The following is a 22,152-nucleotide window of genomic DNA, read 5'->3' as shown; positions in this document are numbered from 1 at the left end:
AAAGTCCTCGCATGAACAGCCATTTTGGGGCCACAAAATTATTTGCGTTGTATGTCGGTGTGTGGTACAAAGTGTTAGTAAAAAAAAATTTTAGTTGAACAGCTGTCCGGTGGCTGGAATGGCGGCGCCATTTTGGGATTCAAATGCTGAAATATGAATACGATACTTCACCTCCTGTCGTTCATCTACGGACCTTGGATCCAACATGCAGCATTGTTGACTAAGATGGCAAGTTAAAATTAAACTATGTGATATAATAAAAGGCCAACTTAACGAGCTTATATGCTATTAATTGAAAAATTTTTATTTATTAATTTACGTCATACTATACAAAAGTTACGATAAACGTTTCGACTGTACGACAATCTTTCTCAATATCCTAATAATATGTTAAAAAATTAATTTAGTCATTTCGACATCATAAATAAATACAACAATTATAAGATTATATGACGAACGCAGTACAAAATTCATGATTGTTGGCATGAGTTAGAGCGTCAGATGCTGTTATATTATGTAACGACACTGTGAACAAATTAATATATCCGCTCAAATATTACAATACATTTAGATTTTTAATAAATAGTATTAACTTACTTTTTTGTCAACGAACATAACACCTTTGTTAAAAAATTATTTCTTTTTACTTAACATAATCACAATGTGTACTTTTTTAAAAAACAAATCGATATCTGTATCTTACAATGTCGGCGCGCTGTATATATACCCAATTTTTAAGATGACGTAGACAATTTTTTTAGAATATCATAATAAGAACCGTCAAGACGCTCGGTGTCCTTTTTTAGGTTGATACTGTTGTTTTCTTCTTTAATATATATCATTTCTGATATCAACCTTTTATAATAATTCTTTTCATAATCTAGGATTTTTGTGTCGTTCCAATTGAAATTGTGTGTAAATTTTACAATATGATCAAAAACCACCGAGTGCCTTGCTGAATCTAATCTAATATTATTTTTATGTTCATTTACTCTTGTACCTAATTGTCTTTTTGTCTGTCCTACATATGTAGCATCACAATTATTACACGAAATCTTATATATGACCCCCGAATTATTTTGGAGCTTATCTCTCTCTTTTTGCGTTTTTATGACTCTGTTTAATTTCTTTAGACATCTGTATCCTACTGTTATATTTGATTTCTTAATTCTGATGCTACTAGGTTCCGAGATTCTTTCAATATAAGGTATCGCTATGAATTTTTATTATTGTCATTATTTATGATTTCGTTATTTATATCTTGAGTCATTTCTTTGTTTAATCTATTAACAATAAGGAACTTCAGTCTATTATTGATTTCTGAGAAAATGAGATCAAGAGGATAACTATTGCTCAATAAAATCTCTATGATTAATGTTAAATTTTTACTATGAAAACGGGGATGTGATAATAATATTGACCGGTCTACTAAATTATATATTACACTTTTTTTGTGGCATATAGGATGATTCATTTCAATTGAAATGAAATCATCCTATATGCCACAAAAAAAGTGTAATATATAATTAGTAGACCGGTCAATATTATTATCACATCCCCGTTTTCATAGTAAAAATTTAACATTAATCATAGAGATTTTATTGAGCAATAGTTATCCTCTTGATCTCATTTTCTCAGAAATCAATAATAGACTGAAGTTCCTTATTGTTAATAGATTAAACAAAGAAATGACTCAAGATATAAATAACGAAATCATAAATAATGACAATAATAAAAAATTCATAGCGATACCTTATATTGAAAGAATCTCGGAACTAGTAGCATCAGAATTAAAGAAATCAAATATAACAGTAGGATACAGATGTCTAAAGAAATTAAACAGAGTCATAACAACGCAAAAAGACAGAGATAAGCTCCAAAATAATTCGGGGGTCATATATAAGATTTCGTGTAATAATTGTGATGCTACATATGTAGGACAGACGAAAAGACAATTAGGTACAAGAGTAAATGAACATAAAAATAATATTAGATTAGATTCAGCAAGGCACTCGGTGGTTTCTGATCATATTGTAAATTTACACACAATTTCAATTGGAACGACACAAAAATCCTAGATTATGAAAAGAATTATTATAAAAGGTTGATATCAGAAATGATATATATTAAAGAAGAAAACAACAGTATTAACCTAAAAAAGGACACCGAGCGTCCTTGACGGTTCTTATTATGATATTCTAAAAAAATTGTCTACGTCATCTTAAAAATTGGGTATATATACAGCGCGCCGACATTGTAAGATCCAGATATCGATTTGTTTTTTAAAAAAGTACACATTGTGATTATGTTAAGTAAAAAGAAATAATTTTTTAACAAAGGTGTTATGTTCGTTGACAAAAAAGTAGTTAATACTATTTATTAAAAATCTAAATGTAGTGTAATATTTGAGCGGATATATTAATTTGTTCACAGTGTCGTTACATAATATAACAGCATCTGACGCTCTAACTCATGCCAACAATCATGAATTTTGTACTGCGTTCGTCATATAATCTTATAATTGTTGTATTTATTTATGATGTCGAAATGACTAATATAATTTTTTAACATATATTAGGATATTGAGAAAGACTGTCGTACAGTCGAAACGTTTATCGTAACTTTGTATAGTATGACGTAAATTAATAATAAAAAATTTTTCAATTATTAGCATATAAGCTCGTTAAGTTGGCCTTTTATTAAAACACATATTTTAATTGTATACGAGCCGAAAGTTTAATTTATAAAATATATATATTTAATTCACGCTGGCCTTACAATGCGTAATAATTATACACTTTTTAAGTTCCACCAATTTAATTTAAGTTTGTACAACATAATTATGGACAACAAAGCTTTGAAGATTTAAAATCTTGGCTAGGGGCGAATTATGGCAAAATAAGAACTGTGTTTTAGTTTTTCCTCTTGATCTATTTTCTCAGAAATCAAAAATAGACTGAAGTTCCTATTGTTAAAATTAAACAAAGAATGACTCAAGATTAAATAACGAAAACAAAATAATACAATATAAAAAAATTTAAAAACAACCTTATATTGAAAAATCTGAATATTTCATCAGAAATTAAAGAAATCAAATAAATAGGGTCAGATTCTAAAGAAATTAAAAAGGTCTAAAAACGCAAAAAAACAAATGCTCCAAAATAAATTTGGGATACAACATCGGACATCCCCCGTGTACACTCCGCAATGCAATCCGGTAGAGCGAGCGAACCGTACGGTTAAAACAATGATCAGCCAGTACGTAGGCCGGCGGCACAAAGACTGGGACGAGCGAATCCCCGCCTTACAGTTCGCCATCAACACCGCCCGACATGAGGCCACCGGATACACTCCGGCCTACATCCTGCACGGCCGAGAGCTCGCCCGCCCACATCCAGAGGATCGACCAGGAACCGCACCAGCACCAGGACCAAGCACCCGCCAGACCCAGTTGGAGGACGCCTACAAGGTGGTCCGAATCCACCTCGCCCGGGCCTTCCAGCGGCAAGAGAAGCCGTACAACCTACGGCGACGAGACTGGCGACCGCAGCTGGGCGAACGCGTCTGGAAACGCGACCGCCCCCTGTCCAGCAAGGCCAACGCGTTCAACGCCAAGCTGGCCCCGAAGTACAGCGGACCGATGACTGTCCGGAGGATCGTATCCCCCGTAATCGTTGACCTCAAGGACGCCCGAGGACGATGGCACCGCCACATCCATGTGCAGGACCTCAAGGCGGCATCCGAGGAAGAGGACGAGGAAACCATCGGGGCGTAGGACAGGGCCAGCCGCCGTAATTCCTCCAGCGCCATACCCCCCACGCCATCTCGCGGCTCACTGTATCAACCTCCCGACTCGGCCGATAAGATCGCCGGGCAAAGGCCCGAGCCCGCCGCTAAGGGCCCCCCAGCGCACCGCGCGCCATCTCGCGGCGCTCCCGCGACTAACCACCGACACAGACGGGCCACGAGGTCCGACCCCCCGCCGCTAGGGTCCGCAGGGGGAATTCGAAATAGAAGAATACAAAAAGGATTGTGTGGGAGTAACTATGACTCTCTCGGTCCTCAAAGCAACACGCTGCGATGGTACTTAGAGAGAGTCGTGGTTGGTTCGTGATGCGCCAACGAAGTCCTCTAGTAAGGACCTTCAGCCTCTCACGTCCAAGTTGTACCTCCACCTCCTTGTGGTGCTCCCGGAAACGGCCTACTTTGAAAGTTTAAACTCGGTAGGTGTCGACTAAGAGCGGGTACAGCGAAGTGCGCCCCTAAGGGCTTCGGCCCATGCGCCTACGGTCATGGTGAGTTGTGGGGCTAAGAAAGACCGGGGTTTCTTGGGGGGCTCTCGGTTGTCAATCCGTTTGCCCCCCTACACGCAGTTAATTATGGAGAGAAATTTGAATGAGAATACTGTCCCGGGTTCTCGGATGGCCCGGGGACTGCGTGCGAGTGCTCGCTTGAGTGAGAGCGCGAGAGGTGCGAAGGACCCTGACGGGGTAGCAGCTGGTCCGTCGCAAACCACTATAAGGACCAGCCAGGCTGAAGTGGACAGCCTAGAGGAGGAAATGGTCAGCTGTGAGCAGTGTTCGGCGAGGTTCCGGAACATGCGTGGTCTTGGTGTCCACAAAGTACGTGCTCACCCACTACAAGCCAACAGTGCTATCAATGTTGACCGCGTAAAGGCCAGATGGTCAGTTGAGGAAACTAGACTCATGGCACGCGCTGAGGCTGAAGGCACCTTAGCCGGGGAGTTTTTCATTAACCAGTATCTGGAGACAAGGTTCCCCAATAGGAGTCTCGAAGCCATCAAGGGTAAACGGCAACAGGAGCCTTACCGAGTGATGGTTAGAGACTTCTGCCAAAAGATCCAATCGCGTCGCGCGATTGTGATCGATGAGGGCGATAGGGATGGTGCGGTGATGACACGAGCCGACACCATTCCTGCGGCCACTGAGGCTAGTACTGACGATCAAAGCGCACATCAGCCTTCCCCTGAACAAAGTTCTCAGAGGCTGCGGGACAAGATACAATCACTCGTAGAGCAGAGTGCGGCGTTCCGTAGCTACGAGGCTGATACTCTTGCTGGCACGGCAAGAGATGCTCTGACGGCGGGGAGGGTCGACGTCTTGGCTATCTAGAGATGGCTGGGCATGATCTTCCCTCGGCCGCTACAAGTGCGCCCTCCGCAACGCGTTTCGGCAAAGAAGCACTGTCCTCCAGTCAAGCGAGAGAGCAGGGAGCAGAGGAGAAAGAGGGAGTATGCAATTGTGCAATCCCTCTACAAGAAGAACAAGAAGTCTTGTTTGTCGCGTATCCTCGAGGGCGACTCGGTGCGCGAGAGGCCGTCTGCTGTCGAATTCTTTAACTGCTGGCGCCCCATTATGGAGGCCTCCAGCGGTGCGGATGGAGACATGACGGACTTGCGTGAGTCGTTTGGGGAAGCGGCACAGGCTGCGAGTGCTGGCCGGGGCCGTACGTCAAGTTTGAGAGGGATTCACCTTGAAGGTCTCGGCGATGGCGCTGCCACGGATCCAGTTCCTGTGGCGGATAAGACCTTGCTCTGGGATCCTATAACACCTGCAGAGGTAAACAGGATTTCCGTATGGATTGGCACTGCGCCCGGATGGACCAGATTATGCCGAGGATGTGGAACGCTGTTCCTGCGATTCTTCGTGCGCTTCTGTTCAATCTGCTGCTCCTGGCAGAGACGATCCCCTCGTCAATCGCCACAACCAGAACGGTATTCCTTGAGAAGGGGGGTATGTCCGATCGGCCAGGTCCGACGGAGTACCGTCCTCTCAGCATAAGATCCGTTATAACAAGACACTTCCACAAGATATTGGCAAAGAGATTGGCAGCCCTCGACATCTTCGACAAGCGCCAAAGGGGGTTCCGGCCGGTGGACGGGGTATGTGAGAACGTCACAGTCCTTTCATCCGTGCTTTGGGACGCCCGGAGGCGTTGTCGTTCTCTGCATGTGGCGTGCGTTGATCTGTCGAAAGCTTTCGATACGGTTGCGCACGCTGCTATTCATACGACTCTCGATGAGCTGGGGCTCCCTCGGGAGTTTAGAGAGTACGTAAGGGCTGTCTATTCGAATGCGCTGACCGAGTTGCAGGGGGTCAGCGCTGAGGAAGTGTCGGCCATCATGATTGGCCGTGGCGTGAGACAGGGTGATCCGTTGTCGCCCCTGCTGTTCAATCTGGTCGTAGATAGAGCACTAGGAATTCTCTCGGAGGACGTTGGCTATCGGTTGGGTGGCCGGCTTATCAATGCGCTAAGCTACGCAGACGACATTGTGCTCCTGGTCTCTACCAGAGATGGTCTGCAGGAGAACTTGACACGGCTTCATGACGCCTTTATGCGAAATGCGCTCGAGATCAACGCGAGAAAGACCGGAGTGCTGTCCATGGTGGCGTCCGGCAGAGACAAGAAGGTGAAGGTGGACACCACACCTTATTTCACCGTGGGGGGGAGCGATGATACCGCAAAGATCCCTGGTCGATGTCTGGACGTATCTGGGCTGCGAATACACAGGTGCTAGGGAACTCGCAAGCGATCCACCCTTAGCTCAGGCCATCGAGCAACTCACGAGGGCACCTCTTAAGCCGCAACAGCGGCTGAGGTTGTTGCGTGACTGTCTCCTTCCACGGTATTATCACCGATGGACAGTGGGTACGGTCTCGGCCAAAACCCTCAAGGGTAAGAATATCATCGTACGCACCGCGGTGCGACGATGGCTGCGTTTTCCCCATGATGTTCCTGCTGGATACCTGCATGCGCCGATACAGAGTGGCGGGCTTGGAATGCCTCTATTGAGAACTTTGATCCCAATTCTGAAACATAACCGACTGCAGCGGTTGTGTCGGAGTACTCTACCCGCAGCATGCGCGGCTGCCGAAACCACGTATGTGGCTAGGCAGCTTGTCTGGTGTGAAAACCAGATGCGAGTGCGGGGTCACAGAGTGACTACGACCGCTGAGCTCAGACAGCAGTGTGCGGCCTGGTTGCGCGAGTCGTGCGATGGGAGTGGACTCAGAGAGGTTGCGGCCTCCAACCTGAGCTCCTACTGGGTATCGGCTGGCGCCGATGCCATCCCAGGTGCCGACTACGTGCACTATCACCACATACGAGCTAACTGCATACCGTCTAGAGCGAGATGCTTCCGAGGTCGTGATGGGCGCGATAATCGCTGTCGTGCCGGTTGTCCCGAAACCGAGACGCCGGCTCACTGCGTGCAACGCTGCTTCAGAACGCACGGAGGGAAAATCCTGCGGCATGACGACCTATGCCGTCAAGTTGGTGGCTATTTACAGCAGAAGGGATGGCGCGTCGATGCGGAACAAGCGTATTCGACGTCTGCCGGCCGGAGGCGGCCCGACCTGACCATCGCTAAGGGTGGTGAGGCAGTGGTCGTAGACGCGCAGGTAGTGTCTAGCAAAACCGCGTTGGAGATGTCCCACGAGCGTAAGGTGGAAAAGTACCGGTCATGTAATGATCTGGCAGCCGCTGTGGCGGAGCGCACAGGAGTACCACGAAATAATGTTCGTTTTACCGCCATTACTATTTCGTGGCAAGGTGTCTGGAGCTCGCGAAGCGAGTCTGAGTTGCGGGGGCTGGGTTTAACGTCCGCCCAGCTCCGAACGTTGACGACTCGGGTCTTGTGGGGCTCATGGCTGGAAACGTTTTAACGCAATGACATCGCGTTATAACGAGAGAAGACGGAACGTGGCCTCATCTAGTGGTGCATGATGGATGGCGCGTAGAGTTGGGGGCCTCCGCATCATTCGCGCGAGTTTGAATGATTGCGTGAATGGTTGAGGTGAAATTCGAGCTGCCTTTAGCTAGCTCCGACCTTCACGATCCAGGGTGTTGACTGCGAACACCAACAGTAAACAGCTCTGCAATATCGCTGTCGGTGGCGACTTGGCGACTGTGATTTTGTAGCAGTCGTCGCGCACCGTAGGCGAAACAGCCAAATGCCTCGTCATCTAATTAGTGACGCGCCATCGCCACCCTCCCCTGACCCCTTTCCAGGCCCTTCTCGTCGGCCGCCCGCTGGGCCACGACGCCGCCCAACACCCGCTGCCCCTGTCCCTGCTCCCCGCAAGCCCCGCAATTCCCATGCCCACACTGTGATCGTGCGTTCACCACGAAGACCGGACTCGGCCTCCATCGCCGACGTGCACACGAGGCCATCGTCAACGAGGAGGTTAACGTCGAGAGGGTTAACCGCCAATGGAGCGACGAAGAGAAGCGCATGATGGCGAGGGAGAAGGCGCTTGCCGCGAATCGAGGCGTTAGGTTTATGAATCAACATCTGTTAACCGTCGTCCCGAATCGCACCCTTGATGCCATCAAGGGGATGCGTAAGAACGGCGGTTACCAGCGCCTCGTCGCGACGGCACTGGAGGATCTGGCAGCCGCATCATCGAGCGAGAGCTCGTTTCTCTCGGCCGGTGGCTCCAGTCCTCCCGTCTCCCCTCGACCCATCGCCATCTCTCCCCACGGGTCGCCTGGCTCGCCTCCGCTTTCTCCATCTTCTCCCGGCTGGGGTGATGCGTACGGCAGTTTTGCCGGTGCTATACGCGCGCTCATCCCGGTTGTGGAGGCCATCCAGGGATGGAAGTCCCATATCCTGATCCAGATCGGATCAGGAATTCTGGATGGCCAGCGGAGGACCTGGGCCCGTGGGTATTGAGTGTGTTCCCTCCGACGCTTCCTCGTGTGCGACCGCCCGTACGAAACCGTGTCGTCAATCCGGATAGAAAAGCGCGCCGCCGAGCGGAGTATGCGCGCGTCCAGCGCCTCTTCCGTTCGAGCATGTCGCGCGCGGCCAAGGAGATTCTGGATGGTGCCACTGAGGCGGACGTGGTTCCCGGTGTGCGGCAGATGGCCGCGCACTGGGGCCCGTTCGTAGCGCAGGAGTCCGCTCCTGTCGCACCGGCTCCGCGTCTTCCACCGAAAGCGGAGCTTAGTGGCACCTGGTCTCCAATCTCCTGTGAGGAGGCGGCAGCCATCAACCTGCCCCTCAACTCGGCCCCCGGATTAGACGGCATCGGCGTACGGATATGGAGAGCGGTACCAGCTTCCATCAAAGCTCTCCTCTTCAACATCGTGCTGCAATACGGAGGTTTCCCAGCATCGATGCTGGTGAGTCGGACGGTTTTCATCCCGAAGAGGGGGGAGTGCTCCCTGCCGGGGGATTTCCGTGTAATAGCGAACCTTCCGCTCGTGGGCGTCCGATAAGGGAGTCGCTCCGCTGACGACCTGTGCGTCCACCACAACGGCCTTGGGGCCACGCAGGCAAAGCAAGTCAGGCTTGCGTTTGCCCTCGGTCGTGACGTACGACGGTTCTTCTCGTACGGTCCAGCCCACGTTCCTCAGTCCTGACGCTAGGACTCTGCACACTGCGTTGTGCCTGAGGACGCGGCCACCATGGGTGCGGAAACACCCCTGGATGACGTGCGCGGCTGTCTCTGTTGAATTACAGCCTGCACGACATCCGGTGGCGTACTGCTCCCGCCTCACCCCCCTAGACGTACGTATACGCGTCGGGAGGGTATTGGCGAGAACATGCACGTACTGGACATAATCACGACCGGGAATGGCGTGGCTACCGTGATCCACCCACCAGGAGGACAGGTTGGACCCCGGACACTCCCGCAATTTGTATCCGTCGACTGACTGATGCAGTCGACGGGACCACCACACGTCCCGCCGGTGTTTGGAGGCCAAGCACACCCCATTGCGGGTCAGGGCCCGCTGGGCCTATTCTCCCCGGCGCTCCGCCCAGGTGTAGTGGGCGATTGCCCCAACCTGCGGGGCTGTCGAGGATTCCAGGCTGCGCAGACGACTAAGCAGCAAACCTGGAACCGTGGTGGCAAGAGCGGGAATGCCGAGACCGCCACTCGAAACTGGTGAGTGGAAAAAGCCCGTCGGAACATCGTGCGGAAGACGAAGCCATCTGCGAACCGCTGCGCGGGTTGTTACGTCGAGAGCTCTCAATTTTCCAAGTGTGGCCCTACCCAGGACCAGCGAGTGGTAGAGGCGAGGAAGAAGAAAGCAGCGGACGATCTTTAGCCGCTGCTGCGGCTTCAGAGATGCTCTGCTCAGCCGGCTCAGATATATGTATATATCCGAGCCGACTTTCTTCGGTCCTGCCGGCCGGAAATCGACCCCGAGGTACCGCCATTCGGCATTCGTATCCAGCTGCGGGAGGAATGTTTCATCCCGCAGGCGGAATTCCGGGGCCGTCAGAATTTTAATTTTCTTTTCCCGGCCAGAAGGAACGAGAGAAAGAACAAAGCACTTCTTGGCTTGAAAAAGAAGCCCCGTCTCCCTCGCTGTGTCCTCCACCACCCTGATGCTGGTCTGGAGACCCCACTTGGTGGCAGCAAAGAAAAGAACATCGTCAGCATATGCTAGGCTGTTTATGCGATGTTCTCCCATTTGGTAACCGACGTCGGCAGGTATGGATCTCATGATCACATCTACCACCAGGCAAAACAGCACTGGTGATAAAAGATCCCCCTGCCTGACGCTTCTGCCAATACCAGAGAGCTCTGACCTGTCACCGCGCACTTCAAATATCGTGCCGCTGCGCGCATAACTATGCGCGATATAGTCTATTAGGCCGTGAGGCACGCCCAGGCCAGCCAAGGCGTTGGTGATAGCACCATGGCTGACGCTGTCGAAGGTCTTCGCGAAGTCCAGCGAGGCAACGTGCATCTCGCGACGACGGGACCTGGCGTCCATTAAGAGGGACGCCAGGACGGCTACATTGTCGCCGCACCCGTCATCAAAGCACCGCTGCCTTAGATCGACTAGCTTGGACTCGCGAAGCCTTTGGGCAAAGATCTTATGTAAGTGCCTCACGACCACGGAGGTGATGGAGATCGAACGGAAATCCCCCGGCAGGGAGCACTCCCCCCTCTTCGGGATGAAAACCGTCCGACTCACCAGCATCGATGCTGGGAAACCTCCGTATTGCAGCACGATGTTGAAGAGGAGAGCTTTGATGGAAGCTGGTACCGCTCTCCATATCCGTACGCCGATGCCGTCTAATCCGGGGGCCGAGTTGAGGGGCAGGTTGATGGCTGCCGCCTCCTCACAGGAGATTGGAGACCAGGTGCCACTAAGCTCCGCTTTCGGTGGAAGACGCGGAGCCGGTGCGACAGGAGCGGACTCCTGCGCTACGAACGGGCCCCAGTGCGCGGCCATCTGCCGCACACCGGGAACCACGTCCGCCTCAGTGGCACCATCCAGAATCTCCTTGGCCGCGCGCGACATGCTCGAACGGAAGAGGCGCTGGACGCGCGCATACTCCGCTCGGCGGCGCGCTTTTCTATCCGGATTGACGACACGGTTTCGTACGGGCGGTCGCACACGAGGAAGCGTCGGAGGGAACACACTCAATACCCACGGGCCCAGGTCCTCCGCTGGCCATCCAGAATTCCTGATCCGATCTGGATCAGGATATGGGACTTCCATCCCTGGATGGCCTCCACAACCGGGATGAGCGCGCGTATAGCACCGGCAAAACTGCCGTACGCATCACCCCAGCCGGGAGAAGATGGAGAAAGCGGAGGCGAGCCAGGCGACCCGTGGGGAGAGATGGCGATGGGTCGAGGGGAGACGGGAGGACTGGAGCCACCGGCCGAGAGAAACGAGCTCTCGCTCGATGATGCGGCTGCCAGATCCTCCAGTGCCGTCGCGACGAGGCGCTGGTAACCGCCGTTCTTACGCATCCCCTTGATGGCATCAAGGGTGCGATTCGGGACGACGGTTAACAGATGTTGATTCATAAACCTAACGCCTCGATTCGCGGCAAGCGCCTTCTCCCTCGCCATCATGCGCTTCTCTTCGTCGCTCCATTGGCGGTTAACCCTCTCGACGTTAACCTCCTCGTTGACGATGGCCTCGTGTGCACGTCGGCGATGGAGGCCGAGTCCGGTCTTCGTGGTGAACGCACGATCACAGTGTGGGCATGGGAATTGCGGGGCTTGCGGGGAGCAGGGACAGGGGCAGCGGGTGTTGGGCGGCGTCGTGGCCCAGCGGGCGGCCGACGAGAAGGGCCTGGAAAGGGGTCAGGGGAGGGTGGCGATGGCGCGTCACTAATTAGATGACGAGGCATTTGGCTGTTTCGCCTACGGTGCGCGACGACTGCTACAAAATCACAGTCGCCAAGTCGCCACCGACAGCGATATTGCAGAGCTGTTTACTGTTGGTGTTCGCAGTCAACACCCTGGATCGTGAAGGTCGGAGCTAGCTAAAGGCAGCTCGTATTTCACCTCGACCATTCACGCAATCATTCAAACTCGCGCGAATGATGCGGAGGCCCCCAACTCTACGCGCCATCCATCATGCACCACTAGATGAGGCCACGTTCCGTCTTCTCTCGTTATAACGCGATGTCATTGCGTTAAAACGTTTCCAGCCATGAGCCCCACAAGACCCGAGTCGTCAACGTTCGGAGCTGGGCGGACGTTAAACCCAGCCCCCGCAACTCAGACTCGCTTCGCGAGCTCCAGACACCTTGCCACGAAATAGTAATGGCGGTAAAACGAACATTATTTCGTGGTACTCCTGTGCGCTCCGCCACAGCGGCTGCCAGATCATTACATGACCGGTACTTTTCCACCTTACGCTCGTGGGACATCTCCAACGCGGTTTTGCTAGACACTACCTGCGCGTCTACGACCACTGCCTCACCACCCTTAGCGATGGTCAGGTCGGGCCGCCTCCGGCCGGCAGACGTCGAATACGCTTGTTCCGCATCGACGCGCCATCCCTTCTGCTGTAAATAGCCACCAACTTGACGGCATAGGTCGTCATGCCGCAGGATTTTCCCTCCGTGCGTTCTGAAGCAGCGTTGCACGCAGTGAGCCGGCGTCTCGGTTTCGGGACAACCGGCACGACAGCGATTATCGCGCCCATCACGACCTCGGAAGCATCTCGCTCTAGACGGTATGCAGTTAGCTCGTATGTGGTGATAGTGCACGTAGTCGGCACCTGGGATGGCATCGGCGCCAGCCGATACCCAGTAGGAGCTCAGGTTGGAGGCCGCAACCTCTCTGAGTCCACTCCCATCGCACGACTCGCGCAACCAGGCCGCACACTGCTGTCTGAGCTCAGCGGTCGTAGTCACTCTGTGACCCCGCACTCGCATCTGGTTTTCACACCAGACAAGCTGCCTAGCCACATACGTGGTTTCGGCAGCCGCGCATGCTGCGGGTAGAGTACTCCGACACAACCGCTGCAGTCGGTTATGTTTCAGAATTGGGATCAAAGTTCTCAATAGAGGCATTCCAAGCCCGCCACTCTGTATCGGCGCATGCAGGTATCCAGCAGGAACATCATGGGGAAAACGCAGCCATCGTCGCACCGCGGTGCGTACGATGATATTCTTACCCTTGAGGGTTTTGGCCGAGACCGTACCCACTGTCCATCGGTGATAATACCGTGGAAGGAGACAGTCACGCAACAACCTCAGCCGCTGTTGCGGCTTAAGAGGTGCCGTCGTAAGTTGCTCGATGGCCTGAGCTAAGGGTGGATCGCTTGCGAGTTCCCTAGCACCTGTGTATTCGCAGCCCAGATACGTCCAGACATCGACCAGGGATCTTTGCGGTATCATCGCTCCCCCCCACGGTGAAATAAGGTGTGGTGTCCACCTTCACCTTTTTGTCTCTGCCGGACGCCACCATGGACAGCACTCCGGTCTTTCTCGCGTTGATCTCGAGCCCATTTCGCATAAAGGCGTCATGAAGCCGTGTCAAGTTCTCCTGCAGACCATCTCTGGTAAAGACCAGAAGCACAATGTCGTCTGCGTAGCCCAGCGCATTGATAAGCCGGCCACCCAACCGATAGCCAACGTCCTCCGAGAGAATTCCTAGTGCTCTATCTACGACCAGATTGAACAGCAGGGGCGACAACGGATCACCCTGTCTCACGCCACGGCCAATCATGATGGCCGACACTTCCTCAGCGCTGACCCCCTGCAACTCGGTCAGCGCATTCGAATAGACAGCCCTTACGTACTCTCTAAACTCCCGAGGGAGCCCCAGCTCATCGAGAGTCGTATGAATAGCAGCGTGCGCAACCGTATCGAAAGCTTTCGACAGATCAACGCACGCCACATGCAGAGAACGACAACGCCTCCGGGCGTCCCAAAGCACGGATGAAAGGACTGTGACGTTCTCACATACCCCGTCCACCGACCGGAACCCCCTTTGGCGCTTGTCGAAGATGTCGGGGGCTGCCAATCTCTTTGCCAATATCTTGTGGAAGTGTCTTGTTATAACGGATCTTATGCTGAGAGGACGGTACTCCGTCGGACCTGGCCGATCGGACATACCCCCCTTCTCAAGGAATACCGTTCTGGTTGTGGCGATTGACGAGGGGATCGTCTCTGCCAGGAGCAGCAGATTGAACAGAAGCGCACGAAGAATCGCAGGAACAGCGTTCCACATCCTCGGCGTAATCTGGTCCATCCGGGCGCAGTGCCAGTCCTTACGGAAATCCTGTTTACCTCTGCAGGTGTTATAGGATCCCAGAGCAAGGTCTTATCCGCCACAGAAATTGGATCCGTGGCAGCGCCATCGCCGAGACCTTCGAGCTGAGTCCCTCTCAAACTTGACGTACGGCCCCGGCCAGCACTCGCAGCCTGTGCCGCTTCCCCAAACGACTCACGCAAGTCCGTCATGTCTCCATCCGCACCGCTGGAGGCCTCCATAATGGGGCGCCAGCAGTTAAAGAATTCGACAGCAGACGGCCTCTCGCGCACCGAGTCGCCCTCGAGGATACGCGACAAACAGGACTTCTTGTTCTTCTTGTAGAGGGATTGCACAATTGCATACTCCCTCTTTCTCCTCTGCTCCCTGCTCTCTCGCTTGACTGGAGGACAGTGCTTCTTTGCCGAAACGCGTTGCGGAGGGCGCACTTGTAGCGGCCGAGGGAAGATCATGCCCAGCCATCTCTTGATAGCCAAGACGTCGACCCTCCCCGCCGTCAGAGCATCTCTTGCCGTGCCAGCAAGAGTATCAGCCTCGTAGCTACGGAACGCCGCACTCTGCTCTACGAGTGATTGTATCTTGTCCCGCAGCCTCTGAGAACTTTGTTCAGGGGAAGGCTGATGTGCGCTTTGATCGTCAGTACTAGCCTCAGTGGCCGCAGGAATGGTGTCGGCTCGTGTCATCACCGCACCATCCCTATCGCCCTCATCGATCACAATCGCGCGACGCGATTGGATCTCTTGGCAGAAGTCTCTAACCATCACTCGGTAAGGCTCCTGTTGCCGTTTACCCTTGATGGCTTCGAGACTCCTATTGGGGAACCTTGTCTCCAGATACTGGTTAATGAAAAACTCCCCGGCTAAGGTGCCTTCAGCCTCAGCGCGTGCCATGAGTCTAGTTTCCTCAACTGACCATCTGGCCTTTACGCGGTCAACATTGATAGCACTGTTGGCTTGTAGTGGGTGAGCACGTACTTTGTGGACACCAAGACCACGCATGTTCCGGAACCTCGCCGAACACTGCTCACAGCTGACCATTTCCTCCTCTAGGCTGTCCACTTCAGCCTGGCTGGTCCTTATAGTGGTTTGCGACGGACCAGCTGCGACCCCGTCATGGTCTTCCGCACCTCTCGCGCTCTCACTCAAGCGAGCACTCGCACGCAGTCCCCGGGCCATCCGAGAACCCGGGACAGTATTCTCATTCAAATTTCTCTCCATAATTAACTGCGTGTAGGGGGGCAAACGGATTGACAACCGAGAGCCCCCCAAGAAACCCCGGTCTTTCTTAGCCCCACAACTCACCATGACCGTAGGCGCATGGGCCGAAGCCCTTAGGGGCGCACTTTGCTGTACACTCTCTTAGTCGATACCTACCGAGTTTAAACTTTCAAAGTAGGCCGTTTCCGGGAGCACCACAAGGAGGTGGAGGTACAACTTGGACGTGAGAGGCTGAAGGTCCTTACTAGAGGACTTCGTTGGCGCATCACGAACCAACCACGACTCTCTCTAAGTACCATCGCAGCGTGTTGCTTTGAGGACCGAGAGAGTCATAGTTACTCCCACACAATCCTTTTTGTATTCTTCTATTTCGATTGGATCCGGATCGTCACAGTTTTTAAGTATGAAATCTTCTTTGAGATCTTCAAACTTATATTCCCTGTCTACGTCATAAATTATAAGAGTAGGATTTATTTTCCTTGGCTCCTCTACTTTCAATTTCTTTGTTGTTAGGTTTATTCTTTTCACAAAGTCCCCGTCTCTTTCATCCACCTCCACCACTACTCCTTTTCCTCTCATTTGCCTTATTGCCTTTATCCTCAGCCTTTTATTTGTACTTGTCAGTTCCTTTATAACCTCCTTCTTTATTTCACTATTCGTTCTCGCATCTTCGTCTTCTTTTATAGGTTTAATTAGTACTACTTTGTGCGTAGTATCTGACCTCCTTTCTTTTTCTTTTACAGCACCTGTAGCAGTCCTTGGAGTTCCTGCCGTAACATTGGCATAGGAGAGTCCTTTAGGCCTCAAGTCAGCAACAGCTTGGTAAGCAGCTTTCCATTTTTCTTTTTCTAAAACTACATTATGTAGTCTATTTTCTAGTACTGCCCATTTGGACAATATGTATTTTATTGCAGATTTTGTTATTTTGTTGTTATCATTAAACATGAATGTCTCGAGCTGTTCCTTTGTCTCCATCATCTCCTCTACTTCATTTACTCCTGTGCTCTGTTCTAATCTTTCATATCCATCCTTCTCATTTTCAGAATCACTCAGCCTTGTGTTCCCTTCATGCGTCTCTTCAGTGTCTTTTTGGGTACTACCCGAAGGAGGTGGTGATCTACTTACAGATCCCCTTCGCGCAAACAGCAATTCTCTTTTTCTCTCTTTTTCGGCGTTCAGAGTTTCGGTTACTTTCGTGCCAGCATTAGTCGTTACCAAAGTATCAGCCAAGTTTTTGTGTTTTTGTTTGAGTTTTGTTCTTTCCATGTATATCCCACGAGTATGGCAGGAAAAAAAATGTCCACTCAGGCAGAGCCTCCATCACCTGGGTAAGGCGACTTATATACCACAGAGGTTGCGCCAGGTGCCCCTGGGGGATCGTTTGCGGTCGCGCAACTTAACCTCCCCGCGGCCATGCAGCCCCAGACACGATGCCTCCCATCCTGGCTTGAAAGGGACCTCGGGGCCCCGGGTGCGTCATGCCCGTACTACTGTCGAATCGTCAGTAGCCTCCTGGGGAAAGTAGATAGGAACAGATGTCCGTGGTTGATTTAACGTGCGGTACCTGCTCAGAGAGCTTAATCACACGACCCCCATGGGTGCGGAATTGGGATAAGCCCAATCAGCTCGTTCCAGCAGGCCAGGAACTACCAGTAGCGCCTCCGAGTTTGTAGGACTCTTCGGCAACCCACCGGTTGGGGCGAGCGCCTGTCCAACGCTCTACCAGCTGTGCAGGACTGGTGCCCGAGCAGATACGCTGCTCACCCGTCGAGGCCCGAGAGCCCCTAACCAGCATGCGGCTTCAACCACTACCCCCACGAGTCCGACCTTAATTGCCGGGACGAGGGACGAATCCCCCTGGGCAACCCGACTCCCGTGGTACCAGTCAAGATCACTGGTTGGATCTTCGTGGCCGAGACCACTCCCAGCTTTCGGAGGCCTACACCTCCCAGGCAGTGGTCGGCCTATGTTCCTCGGGAACATCGGCTTCTCTTATCCTCCTTTCAGCATCGCCCTCCTTCTCTGAAATACAATCTTCGCATACACACCAACACTTTCATACCTTTCCTTACATTCCAACATGCGACTCACATCCACACTGCCATTCTCTCGCACAATCACACCCCACTCACTCAGGTTCCTCACATCACCATACATTGGACACTCAACCAACACATGCTTTTAATTCTCTCTCTCCGCTCCGCATGCACAGCTCTCACTCTCAGACAGACCACGCTTATACAGGAATTCATTCAAACTTCCATGCCCTGTCAGGATATAGCCCAGGCTCAAGCTAGGCTCGAACTCTCGGCACTCACCCGCGAACCTTACATTCTTTATAAATTCATACGTCACTCTTCCTTTCTCGCACTTATTCCATCTATTCTGCCACATCTCATACAGCCTTTCACTCACCAATTCCATACATCCTTCCACACCTCTCTCACGCAAGTCACTATCATTCACTACATCATACTCACTCATACTAATTCCCTTTCTCACCTTATACAACACTCCTCTTCTCACGCACTCCAGGTCCCACGGCAAGCCACCCATAAGGACTTGCATGGCCGCCGTGGAGACCGTTCTACATACATTCAGACACGCACTCAACACCACTCGCTGGCACCTATTTATGAGCTCCCTCGCATATTCAAATCTCATCACTCCATACCATACACTCGCTCCATACATCACACACGACATGAACAGACCTTTATACAACACAGTCACAGCTTTCTTTCGCAAACCCCACTCACTTCTCAACACGCGTCTTAATTTTCCCACCACATTCATACATTTCTTTCTCAGACACTCCAGATGCAACCTGTAGTTCATCCTTTTACTCACACAAACACCCAGATATTTCACGCTCCTCGCATACCTCACGCATCTATCATTCACTCGTACATTGGGAGGCCTCGTCCCAGCCATACTACCTTTCATCAACATCATCACAGTCTTGTTCTCAGACACACTCACACCTACTTTCACTCCCCATTCGTACACCATTCTCATCCACTTAGTACCCTTTCTCTCCAACTCCGCTCGGCTCTGTCCTTCCACGACCAACAACAAGTCATCCGCGTACGCAACCACTTTACATTCACTCTCACGCAGCCGCCACAACAGTTCATTCATCATTAGGTTCCATATAAATGGATCACAGATTGAGCCCTGCGGGCAGCCACGCTTTACGTCTTTCCACACTGTGTCACACGCACCCATCATGCATACACGCCTGCCGCTAAAATAGCTCTTCCATAATTCAATTTCTTCACATTCAACCTCACGCAATTTCTCGATCACACATTCCCACTCTAGGTTATCAAACGCTCCTTTGAAGTCCACGAACACTCCTACCACATACTTTCTTTCCGACCCATTCACCCAGTCATGCACTTGATTCCATGCATCCTCGGTCGACCGATTCCTTACGAATCCGTACTGGGCGTCACACATTCTTCCACACATCGTTCGCTCGAGTCTTCCAACCATCATTCGCTCCAACACTTTCCCCAGCACGGACAGCAGTCAAATGGGCCTATAAGACCCAGGGTCCGACCTAGGTTTATCGGGGGACTTCAATAACACTACCACCCGCGCAGTCTTCCACGCCGGGGGGAAACACGCTGTATTCAGACATACATCATACATTCTTTTCATCCATACCGGGACAGCACGCCAAATCGCTCGCAACATCTCAGCACTCACACCATCCATACCAGGTGCCTTACTCACTTTCATCGATCTCACTGCCACATCCACTTCGCTCCATTCAAACTGCTTTTCTTCCTCCCTCACGTCTCCCCTGGCGTCTATCGCCACGTTCGTCCTTGCTGCCGGGAAGAATCTCTTCATTAGCTCATCCGCGCTTTCTTTCCATGTACTCGTCACTCTATCACCCACTTTTATGCTACTTAATCTTACCCTATCACGCTTTCTCATGCACACCTTATATACATCGCTCCATGGATCCCTTTTCCCAGTCACGCACACAAATCGCTTCCAATTCTCCTCTTTCACTTTTCGCATTTCCTCCTTATACTCCCGCAAAACATACTTATATTCATTCATTCTTTCTTCCACTCTGCTTCCATTCCTCTTTCTCGCACGCTGGTAGGCACGTCTGCTCCTTCCTACAGCCTTCTTCAGTTTCTCAAGCTCATCCGTCCACCACACAAGCTTCCTAGCATACACAGGTTTACACCTCTTCATCCATCGATCATTCGCACTATGGATCCATTTCATCATTCGCTCTACACAGCTCTGCGCATCCGCTTCGTCTATGGCGCTCGCTGCATCCTCTAACGCACTCTCTCGCATATCACACATATATCCTTCCCAGTCTACGTCCTTGCACACCCATCTACGCATGCCCTCATTCGTACCTACATTCTCTCTGTGTACCATCCGTATTAACAATACGTTATGGTCACTCACTCCCCAGTCGGGCTTTACTTCCCACTCATACCGGCACCCTCCATTCACGCCGTTCACGAAAGTGACATCGATGTCACTCTCCCCATTCGGCCCGCTGAACGAGTAAAACTCGCTTGGCTCATTCAACAACATTCATCCCGCTCGCAATCATCCATTCCTCAATCACTCTACCACGCGCTTCACTCTCTCTGCTGCCTCCACCCTTGCTATACCACAAGGGAGAGACGGCATTCGCATCCATACCTATCAGCAGACGCTTTCTCCCGGCCGTCTCACATACTCTGTCTATGTACGCCAAGTACGGCTCGATACACTTACCATACTGGCAATACATGGACACCACATACATTTCGCCAAAGTCCCCCTTCAACCACACACTCACTTCAAGCTTATTCGTACACTCTCTCACGCACATCACGTCTAACCTAGAGTCATTTACCACCACTGCTGCTTTCACCGTCCCACTTTCGCACACAATCACATTCATACCTATGGGCAAGCCCACCACACGTCCATGCCTTTCATACGGTTCTTGCAGCAGTGCTACACTCACTCGACGTTTGCGCATCATCTCACCCAGATCACACATAACCGCATACGCTCTCTGGCAGTTATACTGCACCACATTCACGCACCATTCATTCGTCATTTATTCTCGCTTTCTCTCTCTCTAACGCTCTCACGTATTCCGGACACACTTCGGACAGAACCGAGTGATCACATTTGCTCCCTTTCAGCTTACAGTTTCTACACACACTTTCCTTTTTACAATCTCTCATCATGTGTCCTACACATCCACATTTTTGGCACAGTCTTTCCTTTTCGGTGCATTGCCGCATCATGTGCCCAAATGCGAAGCACTTGTGGCACCTCAGCACACTGAAAAACTCTTTCACCCTAAAGGCCTTCCAATGCACAAACACTCGTCCGTCACTACAGAGCACATTTCTTATTGCACTCGTAACTTCTAATATCACATTTCCGCAGGTTGCATCTTTCTTCGCATTCCTACTCACAACACGCACACGTTCCATAAATACTCTCTCATCCACTCGCCCTTTCAAGCTCCTCTCATACATTTCTCTCATTAACACTTCACTCGCCATATCATTCGGCACATCGTACAAGATGATCTTTGGGCCTATCTTGCGAGGCAGCTCAACCTTTAGGCCAGCATTCTTAAACTGACCACACTCTCTTATTCTTTTCAACTCACTCTCGCTCATCGTCTCAATCGCTACACCTCCATTCCTCACTTTCCTCACCGCTTTCACACGCACATTCAGTGACTTGCTCACATGCTTCATCATTCTCTCCTTTACTTCCTCACTTGTCACACTCGCACTTGCATCATCCGCTCTCACTATTACCGCATAACTCTTCTCTTTCGTTTTCACTCGTTTTCACATTCACTTCCTGTACCTTTTCAATCACGCTCTTTTCAACATTTTTCGCACTCACGCTCGCATAGCTCATTCCACTTCCGCCGTAGGCTAAATCCCGACTCGCTCGACGCATACACTCATCCAGTTTCCCCTGTATTCTCTCATTTTTGCACAACATTTTCATCATCTGTTCCTCATATTCTCCCACAATGTCCAGTATTTTCTCACTCGCACTCTTTGAAATTTTGTTCGTCTCCGTAAACAGGAATTTACGGAGTCTCGCACCAATTACTCTCATACACGCTATCTCACTCACTTCCGCAACGCTCTCATTCTCTCCCTCATTCATTAATCAAGAACGAAAGTTAGAGGTTCGAAGGCGATCAGATACCGCCCTAGTTCTAACCATAAACGATGCCAGCTAGCGATCCGCCGAAGTTCCTCCGATGACTCGGCGGGCAGCTTCCGGGAAACCAAAGCTTTTGGGTTCCGGGGGAAGTATGGTTGCAAAGCTGAAACTTAAAGGAATTGACGGAAGGGCACCACCAGGAGTGGAGCCTGCGGCTTAATTTGACTCAACACGGGAAACCTCACCAGGCC

The 22,152-nt window shown here is 51.1% G+C and overlaps 1 protein-coding gene across 1 annotated transcript; it reads left to right on the top strand.

Annotated features, from left to right (window-relative positions):
* The first annotated feature begins 3,247 nt into the window (after window positions 1-3,247).
* LOC146722371 (uncharacterized) lies at window positions 3,248-3,775 on the top strand. The gene has a single exon (XM_085484897.1). It carries the CDS (start codon window positions 3,248-3,250, stop codon window positions 3,773-3,775), a length of 528 nt encoding a protein of 175 aa, XP_085341023.1.
* The last annotated feature ends 18,377 nt before the right edge of the window (window positions 3,776-22,152 follow it).

The sequence above is a fragment of the Nylanderia fulva genome, unplaced genomic scaffold (genome assembly GCF_048542155.1).
Source record: "Nylanderia fulva isolate GAGA-0341 unplaced genomic scaffold, ASM4854215v1 Scaffold322, whole genome shotgun sequence".
Lineage (NCBI taxonomy): Eukaryota > Metazoa > Arthropoda > Insecta > Hymenoptera > Formicidae > Nylanderia > Nylanderia fulva.
Note: the sequence above shows the minus strand (reverse complement) of the source record. Positions and strands in the feature narration are given on the sequence as shown.

Bases quoted from the DNA above. Each gene is read 5' to 3' on its own strand.
- LOC146722371 (XM_085484897.1), top strand. From the start codon at position 3,248: ATGATCAGCCAGTACGTAGGCCGGCGGCACAAAGACTGGGACGAGCGA.